Below are 13,286 nucleotides of genomic sequence, written 5' to 3'. Positions count from 1 at the left end.
GGAGAAAGCAAAGGATTCTAAAAAAAACTACTCTACTATATTTAATTTTAACTAGAAACACTCTTTTGGATTTGGATATTGTATCTGAGGCCGGGTTTACACGACAATGATTTCATCCAGAACCCTTTGTTGCGTCTCGGCTGGTTTGTTAATACGATGATGGTGTTTTAGGTGTCTGAAAATGGAAGGTTTTGAAAAAGTGTCTCAAGGTGCAATCTTTTGGAAACTTCACCATCTCTCGCCATGTAAACTGGTAAAACAGTTTTTCAAAATTTCACCTTTGGCACATGCTCAGTGCGGTAACAGACCAAAGCTGTGCGTGAGTAGATTCTTCACTCATGCACATTAAGGCTCCAGTCGATAGGCATGCGTGAGTATTTGGACTACAACGACAATGGCGGACTCCCAAGTTTTGTTTAAGCTGCTCACTCCTAACCCGGTTGACATTTTCTTGAAATGTACTCTCTCAGGTCAGTTGGAGTAACAACTCCACCTCATCGCCATTCACCAAAGGTTTGTGCAATAGCCATTTTTATATGTTTACAGCTCAAAACGTTGTTATCTAAATGCAGAACTTTCTTAAAAATTAGAAAACATCTCTGTTATAAGACGATTGTTCTCGTGTAAACTGTCTGAATTGCAGACATGACGTCATAACGGTGTATACTGTAAAGGTGCCGGCAGCTTTCTGGATCACCTGTTAAACTAAATATAAAAACAAAGCCATCAATTTGTTGCTGGTATTCCTCTTTCAGTCTCCAGAGAGAGGGGAAGTGAGTGAACGTCTGTGCTTCATCCCCACCAGGGCTTTTCTCTCTGACTGATTAGTGTTGGCAGGTAGGCTGATAGGCTGGCAGATTGGCCTTTCCTCTCTAATGCCTTATCACAAAATCTAGAGACACTTAAACCACCCTGCCTTCAACCTTCTAGTACTTTGTGTGTGTGTGTGTGGGAATTCGAGTGAGGCCTCTTTTTTATATCACAAACTCCCCCCTATTAATTTATCTCTGCAACGGTGAGAAAATGCCAATTATTATTTTCAAGGAGATGAAAAAGAAGAAAGAGCAGGTTGTGCACAGATGAAAAGAGAGACTGAAGAGGATTGTGCACTTAAATCTCAACCTAATCTTATCTCTGGAGCTTGTACCCTTCACTTAGAGAAACAAATCAATAAATGAAAAGACATTGTTCTGAAAAAGTGAATCTAACTAACCGGGCTGCTGTTTTTCTCCTGCTCAGTCTTCTGATTGTAAAACGGTTCGTCCCATTTCTCCTCAGCCTGCCAGGCGTACTTCAAGATGGTGCTGAGGACGGCCTCGAACAGCAAGATGCACAGGTAGATGATCAGGAAGGTATTCATGGACCTAAGAGGAAAAATCAGTTTAAACTTAAGAGTGTTCAAGAAAATTCTTAAACAGCAATGTTTGGTTTGCTTAGAGAGACGGTGCTTACTTCTCTACTGCAGAGCGTTTCTGGGACTTGCACTTGTAGTTGAGGGCCATCTTGGACTCCATCCCTGTGTAAATCGCCACTCCTGCAACAGCACAGTTGGTTTAAGTGGTAGGATCTGATATGGTCCGATACAATTCAACACAATATGATACAATAAACTTTATTGTCCCCTTAGAGAAATTTGTCTTGGACCACAGTGCTGCACACAAATATCTGCCTCCACAGTAGAATCAATGAATAAAAACAATAGCTGGTTGGTTGGCTTTCACTAACAGTTAGACGTGAAAGGCATTGGCTGCTATTTATTTATAAATCACTTGCGGGTAATCTACCAGTATACATTACTTCTTTATTAATCTGGGCTGATAATCAGTATCAGACTCGATCAAGTGACTGGCTAATGTTAACGGTTTCACGAGTAAGAATGAACTTTGGGAAAACATCCTTCACCTATTGTGCTGCACACACCTGGAACACAACACAAAACACATTAAAACTCAATACAATGGTAACCATGGGTCAATTTAAAAACCTGATCACAATTCACTGTACTCATGAGTGTAAGTGTTATTAACTGTAGTTGCCTGTTTACTGCTTATTCTTCTGGTCTTATTATCTATGTATTTTGTCTTCATTGTTTTTTGTCTCTTATTCGTTTTAATTGTACTCTCGACGTCATTGTAAATGAGGGCTTGCCCTCTAAGAGTTCTCGAGAGTAAATAAAAGTAAAATGAAAATTAAATAGAAAAAACAACAACCCAGACGTTAACAGTAGAGTACATACAAATGAAACCCACAAATAACATACTGTATATTGTGTTGCAGCAGAAGTGTTACAGCAGGGTTGCCTGAAGTCAGCAATCAACCCTCTTAAATGTTCAGTCCCACAGAACAGTTTTGTGTCAACATAATCACACCTCTGGCCTGATAATGAGGGGTCCCTGATGCCCATAATGTCTCTGAGTTTAGCTCGTTTGAGTCGCGGCTGTTCTGAGGCTGTGGAGGCTGTGTCTCTGGATTCAACTGCAAAGCTTCTCTTAGAAAGACATCCTATATCCCCATGACAGGTAGGCAAAGGTTTAATCCTTTTTTAAGAACTTTTCCTTTGGACTGTTTCTGTATCCACTCACCAAAAATCTCTTTGGTATTTTTCAATCTGGCTCCACGAAGCAGCAAATTCTCTGGACCCAGAGGTCTGACATGAGAGCAAACAAAAACAACAGAAATTAACAAACACAGTGAAAGATTGATGTTGTAGCATGTTCGTATAAACCAGAGACTCTGATCTAAACAAAAGACAGTTTTAAACATTAATTTAGCTTCACACCCTGATATGTTGTAACCATGTGCTGAAGGCCTGCTAAAGAAAGGTGTAACCTAGAGACCTGCCCCTTTCATCAATTCTCCATCTTATTGTGGATGTCTGTTTATCAGTATCTGTTTTTGTCGAGCACTTGTATACTCATTAGTTTAATTATAAGGCATAACAACATGATAGAACTAATCTTACCTGACTATCTCCTCTCCAAGTTGAGTCACCGTGATCCGACCGACAAACCTGGAAAACACCGAAAGGCAATGAAGAAGAGTGCCCCGATAGAGACAACAGATTTGTTGGCGTGCTCACTGAAAAGCAGGCTGCTGGGAGAAATCCTTCTTATGCAGGACATTTGAGATATGCTCAAATGCATCCTCACCGTTGGACATATTTTAATATTTATTAGATCAATGCCTCTGTAGTCTGCACAAGTTTTCTTCAGAAGCATTTTGAAGTACAGAAGACTTGGAGAAATAACTCTGAAGTGGACAGATTTTTCTTTAGCTGTGAGAATGTGTCTAAATAATAAAAAAATATGTCCAGTAGAGGAAACTGATGCACCAATGGTATTTTTTTCAAGCACAAATGTTGTAAAAGAAACAAGTAAAAGAAATGAGTAAGCCCAAACAATCAGGCTCCTCCAGGAGAATTGGAATGAGGTTTATGAAAATACATTGCCCTGATTAAGGATGCCATGTTTGAGGTTAATACGAAGACTGATGACTGCAGGAAGATGACAACGGCTTGGCTTGTTAAGTGAGTTTAAACTCAGCGAGTGTGAAGAGAAAGAAAGAGCGTTGAAGAGAGAGGGGGAAGGGAGAAAACTGCCACAGAAACAAACTGCTTGATCTAAAAATACTCTGATCGATTCTGAAGTCGCCAGCTGCGACAGACAAGAGGGAGAGGTGTTGTTGAAGAGGTGATGAAGCCATCTCAACCCCCATCATCCATTTCATAACACATCTCTGGTCAGACATTTCTGACATCTATTTTTAATTTTGTTTGATTTTAGTGTGGAGTTAATGGTAAATAGACTTGATTAATCGCTTTTCTCCTCTGACTACTCAAAGTGCTTTCACATCGCAGGTCACACCTACACATTCACACACTGATTGTGGAGGCTGCTATGTAAAGTGACCATCAGCAGTAACTTATCCCATTCATACACTGCCGACAAAGCAGTGGGAGCAACTTGGGGTTAAAGTGTCTTGCCCAAGAACACCTCGGACATGTAGCTGCAGGAGCTGGGGATCAAACCCTCGACCTCCTGCTTGAGAGACGACCGACTCTACCTACTTATACATTTCTCGTCAATCAAGAAAAAATGTCAAGTAAAGCCTACGTTTAAACCCAAAAACTGAAAAGATTTATTTTGGATTTTGAAAAGAATTCACAAATTCTTCCCCCTCTCATTTAAAAGAATCCTCTTGTGCATGCCTTGTTCTAAGACTGCACTGCATTTGAATTTATTGTGCACATTTCTTATGTATTCTTTACTCTTGGAGTTTCAAATATCATTAATATTTTTACATTATTTGCCTTTTTCATGGCCCCACCCTGTGAGTTAGTGAGTGTACAAATAAGGGCAGATTACCTGTACAGGTCAGCCTCAGGTTGTTGACACTCCACCACCGCCTGCAGAGCCTCCAGTTGAGACACTGACTGACACACTGATGTCTCCGCCACAGAGAAGTGAGTCTACAAACACAAAACACACAACTTGTATTACATGCTGATTAAAAGGAATCTTTTTATTGATTAGAAAAATTAACTTTTTCAGTTTATGGAGGAGACACTTTGTAGAAAAGAAAGTCGAAGCTCCACAACAAACCACTAAAGTTGTGACCTAAAACTTTCTATTTTTAAAACAACTGGTGCGGTCAGTTGCTGCTGCTCTGCAGAGAGGAGGCAGCAGCTCAACTGTTAACCTTGATGTTTTGCAGGAGGAAGATTGTCAGGTTGAAAGAAAAAGATGTACCAATGGACTGAAATCGTTGCATTTTCATTTTCATGTGCCAGGAAACACAAAAGTGAAAAACCTTGAACCAACAACAACATTAACAACTTAACCAGTGACTCAAATTATAAATCTGTTTCACTTTGAGTATCAAATTGCAGTAGTGAAATGCATCAAACCAATCAGATCCAAACACATTATAATAAGCAACATTTACTCGTATAACATGGTTTCTTTCACTTCTATCACAGACACATTATGGAATACATCTAAATGTAGTCAATCATTGTAAGCTATCTATCCTTCTGATCTAATTTAACCACAAATATCATCTGATCCTAACCCAAAACAGCTGAAGTTATTTTTTCTCCAAACTTTAACCTGATGGATCGTGACCTTAGCTACATTATTTGGAGTAGGTTTGGTTTAGGAACTCTATAATTAAAAAAATTATATAAAAGTATAAGTTTGGCTGAACTGTTTATTTATTAGCACATTATTACACATTATTATTGCACATTATTTGAAGGATGTAGAAGACTTCAAATCTAACCTGTTAGTATTAGCATATTGGTTTATCATTATCACCTTTTACCTGTGCTTCACTGCTCATATTAGTGGTTCATAAAAGCCTTCTTGTTGCCGTTTACAACAAGAGCTTACAGGTAAAACTCTTAAATGTGAAGTTTTAACAGTAGTAGCTTTAAAGAGTGATATAGTTTATTAGCAGGTTTCTGTTTCATTTTAATTGTGCACACTCACAGTGATGCCTGTGCGTACATACATCATATCAGCAACCTGATTCATATCCTGCCACTGTTTACACATTATGTCAGATCAGATCAACAGTTGGTGAAGGTGCAGAAATGCTGTGATGTGCTAAAAGAGGCGGTTTGGAAAAACACTGCAAGCTAAATGAGTTTATTTCAGTTACTGCATCAACACTTAAGTCAGGCCTTAGGGACAAAAACAATGTGTTCGATGACTGAGTGTAAACTTTTACTCTGAATGTTTCAGTATGCACATTTAAGTTTTGTTTGTTTACACCACAAAGACGGAGCCATCAGGTCGTGGATATTCAGCTGTGCGTTTACTTTATTAAAACGGCTTGTTTGTGCAGCGACTGGTTTAGGTTTTTCAAAGTTTTTCAGCCATGTACTCCTAAAGCAAACAGAGTGACACACACACAGACCTTGAGGTTGGTCTCTCCATCAAGGCTGGCTGTGGTGATGTGACAGGTGCCTTCTGCACGATCAGAGGACAGCAGCGCCAGGTCAGCGGGGAACGTCTCATCTTTAGCCACACGAACAATGTCTCCGACCTAGACAGAGGCAGAAAACACACACACACACACGCACACGCACGCACACACACACACACGCGCACACACACACGCGCACACACACACACACACACTCCATTGTTTAGACTGGATTTGATTTTTTAAGAGTTTTATAACCTAAATGAATAATAAATAATAATAATAATAATAATAAATAAGATTTCTATTTTAATCAATCAAATTATTTGTGTCAATAATATTAATTTATTTAAAAAGGACAGAATTTGTCTGGACTAAATGTTTAAAAAACAACCTTGGTCATTCCTTCATGATGGTGTTCAATGGGGTTAGACTAAAATGCTGTTACACATTTCACAGATTACATTTCTGGTCATACTCCCAGTGGGTGAAATACACCGTGAAACCCACACTTAGAAGCACAAACCAGAAACATTATAGGTTTGTTTTAACACAACTATAATGACTTAGAGAAACATATCATTCAGGACTTCAGACACAGTAGTGTGTAAGAAGTCTGACCTCAGAGGATTTGTACTGTATTCACTACAACATGCGGAGTAACAGCAACGTGCAGGCCTAAAACACCCGACAGATAAAAGGACAGGTAACAGCAACACTCGTTCATGCTCATGATTGGCTGCAAATATGAAAAAATCATCATTGACCTTTGGGGAAAAGACAACCTGCAAAGACAAATAACAAAAAACAACCTAATATGATTCAATTATAAGAACAAAAGACAAACTGTGGAGTTTGTAGAGACTTTAGTTACTGCATCAGATGCATCTTTCATGGGACATTCCAGTCCTACTTGTGTTAAACACCATGGACGACCCAGTTTTTTGCAATCCTAACTTCTAACAGTTCTTCCTTTTATCAACAAACTCTATCTTTTACCGTCTTTCTTTACAGTGAATCACCACAAGCCTCAGGAATTTAACGCCTAAGCCTAAGTTAGCCCTGGCTGCTGGCTCTGAGGTGTGAAGAGCTTTTTTTTTTTTTTAAATGTTCTTTTAAGTAGAGGTTTAGAGGAAGTTGAGTCCAGTTCTTACACGAAGAGTAAAGTAGAATTATAGAGTTCTTTTGTGGGCAGTTTTTGAAATATTTACCCTGATGTTCTTGGATCTTGTCTGGACCAGACTTCCACTGCGGACCACAAACACGGGAGCCCCATTCACCTCGTTGTCCGCTTTGTGTCTCAGCCAATCCTCATAGCCCTACAGAGAAATGTATTCAACAACATATTACTTACAGCCATAGATAGCTACCAAGAGCAAAGCGTCACATAGCATTACCGATCAACAGCGACTACTATTTCATGAACTGAACTTGAAGCAGTTTAAGCTATTCACCTTTTCATATAAAAGCCAAGTTGGTTGGATAGAACAGAATTCTTAATTAACAACAGCTGATCAAAGTGTTTTATATTTAAAGAGTGAAAGAAGATGAACAGGAATGGTTGAAGTTAGTTTGAACAATCTGAATACGATTGAATGCATATTTAAGTTAAATCAAGTATGCTGTCACAAGCCATTGTCGACAGTTAATCAAACTGTACATTTATGTTACTTCTGTATTTCAGTTCCCGAAGCCAACAAAGAGGAAGCTGTCGTGTGCTTATGTTCTCACCTGTTTTATGGCAGTTACTGTAATCACAAAGAAGAGAGGCAAACCGCTGGTGACAGGGGAAGTCGGGGTGTCTATCATTAACTAGAAAGACAAACACAAAGGCGGGGTCAGAGATTTTTTTTTCTCTATATTGGAAGTGCAGAGAGAAAAAAAAAAAAAGGTTGCACCAGCAGCTCGGTAAACGTGGGCGTGTCTTGTAAGAGAGGAAAAAAAAAAGCAAACTAGAACGGAGAGAAGTGATGTGTCAAACAGGAAGCCTGCTTTAGGGTTAGTTATAAGTTCAGTACAGCATACACAAACACACACACACACACACACACACACACACACACACACACACACACACACACACACAGGTAATTAGATGTTTCAAAACTGACAGTCTGCAGCAGACACATCTCAACTTTACAACTTAGAAAAAGGTGGTAGTTTTATGCACATCATGTCAATATCAACTTAATAACTTCACATGAATCAGGGAAGAGGCATGATTTTTTCAATAGTTTCACTGGCAGGGTAAAAACACATTTTCCCCCCAAACTACAGTGATAGAAAAAATGAAAATCCAAAACATCATAGTCATCATTTTTTAACTTTCACCTTTAACTCCTTTATCACGTCGAAATCATTCATCTATAGACACACATTCCCTGACATTTTGGGACGTTATGCAGTTCATGGTACTGAGAGGCAGGAGATGAGCAGAGAGAGGATGGTTTTGAAAAAAGGATGTTGTGGTATTTGGTATGTGGTGATATGGCCTTTCTGTTAGCACGACGCCCACATAAAAACAAAAAAACAACATTTTAAACACTTTATTAAAGTTTAGAGAAGCAGAAGTGTGGAGGTTCATGTCCTCTGATTGTTTCTGTCATACTTCCAGGATTATAAGTGTCTTGCGCAGACATTACCCGGAGTTTATCCGGCCAGACCCCTAGTATTTTATCCGCAATCTGTAATTATCTAGATATTATCCGGAGTGCATATGTGAAAACGGCTTTAGTGTCTATTTTTAAATGCAATGCTCTATTTGTTTAGGATATCGTCACTGAATTCATCATTGAATGCATTAATTATTGCTTTAACTGTTAATGTTAGTGCTTTACTCTGCTGATGAAAACAGGCTTTAGTGGCTACCTTTAGCAACTTTTTCAGAACTGTTATTGACTGAACTTTCTCTTTTAAAAAGACTTAAATACAAATCCAGATTATACCAGGTGTAGTGAGCAGTCATTGACTAGAACTGCATCTGCTTCCTGGTAGTTGATTTATAACATAAAAAAACAAGATAACTGCATTTCACATATAGGCTCTGAGACAACGTTGCTAAATGACGATAAAAAAGCAGATCTATCTTTAAGGATACTGTACAATAACCCGTCCTCCCTTTATATTCAAATTGCAATAGAGAATTGGGCAGGCAATGGCTGGAGGAGGCTTGGCCTAATGGCTTAGGGCTGCCACTTTCTTTTTTTTTAAAGTCAAGTGTGAACAGATTCGACGCAACATGCAATTCAGTCCAATTAATTTCAAACCATCCATATAGTGCTTTGCTGCTAGTCAGAGCTAAGCAGCCATAAGAGGCTACTGTCAGACTCTACGTTTCTCTAACACAAAAGAAAAGACAGGGAATCAGGCAGAGCTTTCACAGTCACTTTGAGCACATTTAAGGCTCTTTTGGGGAAAGTGACTGAGTGGGTACCAGTGTTGTAGCTGAGAAAGCTGTTCTACATATAGATGTTCTGTACATTTTTATATCCAGGCTGTTTATAGTGGTAAACGTTGCTGCTGGTCAGCCCTAAACACTTTGTTTAACTCAGGTTTATGTGTTGTATTTACATCTACTGCGGAGGAACACATCTTGTTTGGGTTAGAACACGTCTTCTTCTGTGTTTTGCTTTTTAAAAGTACTGATCTCATAAAAAGATTTGAATTTACTTGGCGACAGAAGTGCAACTACTGCCTTTAAGGGGAATACAAGTTGTTAAGCAAAAATCTCCATAAAATTGTTTTTCTTCTAGGATGAGTGTTTTTAGAAGATATGATGGTTAAACAAAGGAAATACTATTTCACAAGAGGCATCTAGAAATCATCTCTGTCTAAAAATGGTTTAATTGGCCATTTATGCAAATGTCATGTTTACAATGTCAAGATAGGACGAGGTCTTCTTCTCAGTGATTTGAGAGTAAGCTGACTTCAGCAGCACTGACAAGTTGAGTGGGTAAAAAAAAAAGAGCCTTTTTAGACCCAGTCAAGGCGATTGCTTTGGCTTCACTACACAGGACCAAATAAATCAGGATAAGGCTGAAAATCTGAACGCAAGACCCTCCTTCAGCACAAGCTGACTGATGCACAGCGAAGGCCTAACACCTAGGGCTTGTTGTTAAGATACATATTACTTAATGCGTGAGTGTAATGTTTTAATACACAGGCAGACCTGCCTCTCTGGGAGTCAATGAGTCATTCATGCACACACAGACAGGACACTCACACACACTTGTTTTAAGGGCAGGAAAACTGAGGTCACATTTGACTTGTCACCATCTGACTGGGGGGACTTAAACCAGAAAAAAGATTTGTGAGTGTTTTTACCTGAACGAGGAAGATGATGAGGAAATAGAAGTTGGCTATCCTTCTGAACTGCTCGAACAAATTCTTAGGGACAAAGTTCCAAACGGTGTACTGAAAGAGACAGAAAAAACAACGTTTGAGACAAAGACTAGAGAAAGATTACACCCCTCTTTAGACTAAAGAAATCATTTTTTGTATCAATCAAGATTAATAATAATTAAGATTAAGATTATTATCTTCTGAGATTTTAAATAAACACAGAACTTCCAAAAATCTTGTGTTAAAATCGTGTTAAGGCTAGCTCTTTAACTCAGTAGAATGCCAAATGGAGAAGCAAGAAATTCAGCCAGTCTATCCATGGATCTAGAATCGTTTTGAATTAAATAATAGATTCTGAATCAAATTGTGACCCCAAGAATGGAAATCGAATCGTTAAAGTGAGAAACCGAAAGATTCCCAGCCCTACCCGTCTTTTTCATTTTTGATGGAATTGAAATCAAGAACTGATAAAATACACAACAAATACACAAGACAGGTGAACTAGCCTATCTATGGCTGTCAGTATTCAAACAATAGATGTGCATAAAAAAGAAAGTTCAAAATATTTTTTTAACTAACAGCATTACGGCCTGGTTAACCAGAAAGTTTGCCACATGTAAATATAAAACACTTGTTGTCACTTTTTGCGCCTTCTTTTCTAAGCTACCTCTGTCAGTGTTGCACGTTGGTAGCTCTGAAAAAAACACACCTGTGCCGCACTGCATCAGTACATTCTGATACTTATCTTAAAAAAAAGATTCCTTTGACGTCTTTACATTAAATACATTTAATTTGTTTTCCCTCAAAGGAACAGCAGATTAACTTTTGTTTCCTGTTTTTACATTAAAATCTCTTTAAAAGGCTCTTCACAGCCTGCTTTTAAGTCATAAACAACTTGGTTTTTTATCCAATTTGTTATTGTCTCCTTAAAAGTATGTCTTAAAATGCATGACGCACCATGTGACTTTACTCTTCTGTCGATCATGTAACCGCCTGGCTAATCAATGACAGTCATCTCTACGGGCAGCAGACAGCAGCCTTTTAGGATGAATGTCCTTTTGTTCATTCAGTCTTACCAGTGACCCACTAATCCTCTCAACAACACAAAAGTTGTTGTCTGATTTTATCCAGTTCTGATCAGCCTCACAGTAGCCCCACAGTAATCATGAGTAGGCTCATGATTACTTTTTTAACACAGGAAATGCCATTTTTTTTTCTGCCATGGTTGCCACTGCTTCACATGCTCATGCTAAATGTCAGCTTGCATGTCAACGGCCTCTGTTGAACTGTTTTGTTCTTCTGGCTTAAGTTCCAAAATGATTTTTGGAAACTCGTGAGGACACATATCATTTTAAGTATCGTAAAAATACAGAGAAGCTGCCCAGTCCTGACAAAGATGAAACCTGTACTGATAACAACGTAGGACGAATTCCACTAAGATACAATATGATACACTTTAATATCCACATTAGAGACATTTGTTTTGGACTCCAGTGATGAGCACATTAAGTCGCCTCCACAGGAGTATTAATAAATACAAAAACAGACAACAAGCATGAATTCAGAGAGGCAGATAAACAACCATTAACCACATATTGATGCTTTGATAACATTTGGTACCTTGGAGGAGATGATTCTGTTGTCAGCAAAGCGTTGTGGTACGTAGTGGCCATGCTCGGGAAAACGATTTGCTACATAAACCGTCCTGGTGTCACTCTGATGGGGAGGGTCAAAGCCCTGAGGGAAGGGAAGGGAAGAAAAATGAGAAGGGAGAGGGATAGGACAAAAAAAAAGGACTCAATTAAGGAAAACATCAACAGGTAAATAACATCACACACATATTTCTCACTGGACAAAACCCTCGACAAACTCTTTTAACCCTAAACACAGAAATCAAGTGAACTGAAGCATGTAAAGTTGTCTGCTTGAGTTGTAAAGAGGAACCATGACATCTGAGAATTGTATAAAAACGCACTTGAGCTTTTCTTCATATAAATTTAAATCTGTGTATTTTCATCAGTGTTATTAAAGACATTTCTGAATGTCAAAAATGTGGAAAAAAAAATGTCACAATCACATCACTGGTGAATAAATAAAGGTTATTAATATAATCAACTCATGTTTAATTGTAATCCACTCATGTGGAGACAAGACACATTTCATCACGCTATTTCCTACAAGTTGGCTTCACAATCTCTACTTCCTATTCATTCCTCACATAGTGTTCTTCTGGTAAACACCCTGCACAACTGTAACACTAAGAAGGCAAAAGCAAGGGCTTACAATCCATTGCAAAGGATACATGACGTCAGACCAGCACACACCCACCCACACGCACACACACACACACACACCCAAACACACACACACACACACACACACACACACACACACAGAGGAATGTATCCGGGCCACGTCACTTGCTCTCACACACATTCACCTCTGTTCAGGGACACATGTAAACTATTACTGCCTCTCTGTTTTACTTTATTTAGCTCTCCGTCTGCTGCTGCTTTCTTATTGTTTTGTTAAAAAGATCCACAGCTTACACCAAATTGAAGGCAACTGCAGTCTGCGTATCTGTTGTCCTATTGACATTTTTTACAAAGTAATATCATCTGAAAATGTAATGAGCTTTTACCCCGAGGTCATTGAAGTATAAATCTAAGAAAAAGTAAGACAGCCAGAAAAAGATAGCAAAGAAAGACAGTAAAAAGACTTGGTTTTTTTACGTTGATTTTTCATGGTTACGGCAATTTACTAAATTCAAATTAATATCTGGATTTTGTTCACTTTGTGCAAACAGTGTTCACTGTGTCATCATGAATCCAAACATGAAGACATTGATCCACTTTAAGGAATAAAAAAAACTCAAACAGTTTTAAAGACAGAACATTTGAAACGTCTCTATGCTTGTCTTGTAACAACATCAGGCTCTAATAGGGTTTTTCCACCGACTCACGAGAGACTGGTTAAGCCATGACGTGCACAGTCACATCTTGATGACATGTGTTTTC

At 38.6% G+C, this 13,286-nt stretch overlaps 1 protein-coding gene across 2 annotated transcripts in view; it reads right to left on the bottom strand.

The window, feature by feature from the left end:
- atp11b (ATPase phospholipid transporting 11B) overlaps positions 1-13,286 on the bottom strand; it is a 58,074-nt gene that overhangs the window by 38,945 nt on the left and 5,843 nt on the right. For both annotated transcript variants that reach the window (XM_065955608.1, XM_020653438.3), the window contains exons 2-11: positions 11,890-12,006; positions 10,252-10,341; positions 7,660-7,740; positions 7,140-7,247; positions 5,920-6,048; positions 4,365-4,468; positions 2,963-3,010; positions 2,583-2,647; positions 1,453-1,534; positions 1,214-1,364 (exon numbers count right to left, since the gene is read on the bottom strand). In XM_065955608.1, coding sequence (XP_065811680.1) covers positions 1,214-1,364; positions 1,453-1,534; positions 2,583-2,647; positions 2,963-3,010; positions 4,365-4,468; positions 5,920-6,048; positions 7,140-7,247; positions 7,660-7,740; positions 10,252-10,341; positions 11,890-12,006 — 975 coding nt within the window. The remainder of the gene's footprint in view (positions 1-1,213; positions 1,365-1,452; positions 1,535-2,582; positions 2,648-2,962; positions 3,011-4,364; positions 4,469-5,919; positions 6,049-7,139; positions 7,248-7,659; positions 7,741-10,251; positions 10,342-11,889; positions 12,007-13,286) is intronic.

This window comes from Labrus bergylta, chromosome 6 (assembly GCF_963930695.1).
Source record: "Labrus bergylta chromosome 6, fLabBer1.1, whole genome shotgun sequence".
In the NCBI taxonomy this organism is placed as follows: domain Eukaryota; kingdom Metazoa; phylum Chordata; class Actinopteri; order Labriformes; family Labridae; genus Labrus; species Labrus bergylta.
Note: the sequence above shows the minus strand (reverse complement) of the source record. Positions and strands in the feature narration are given on the sequence as shown.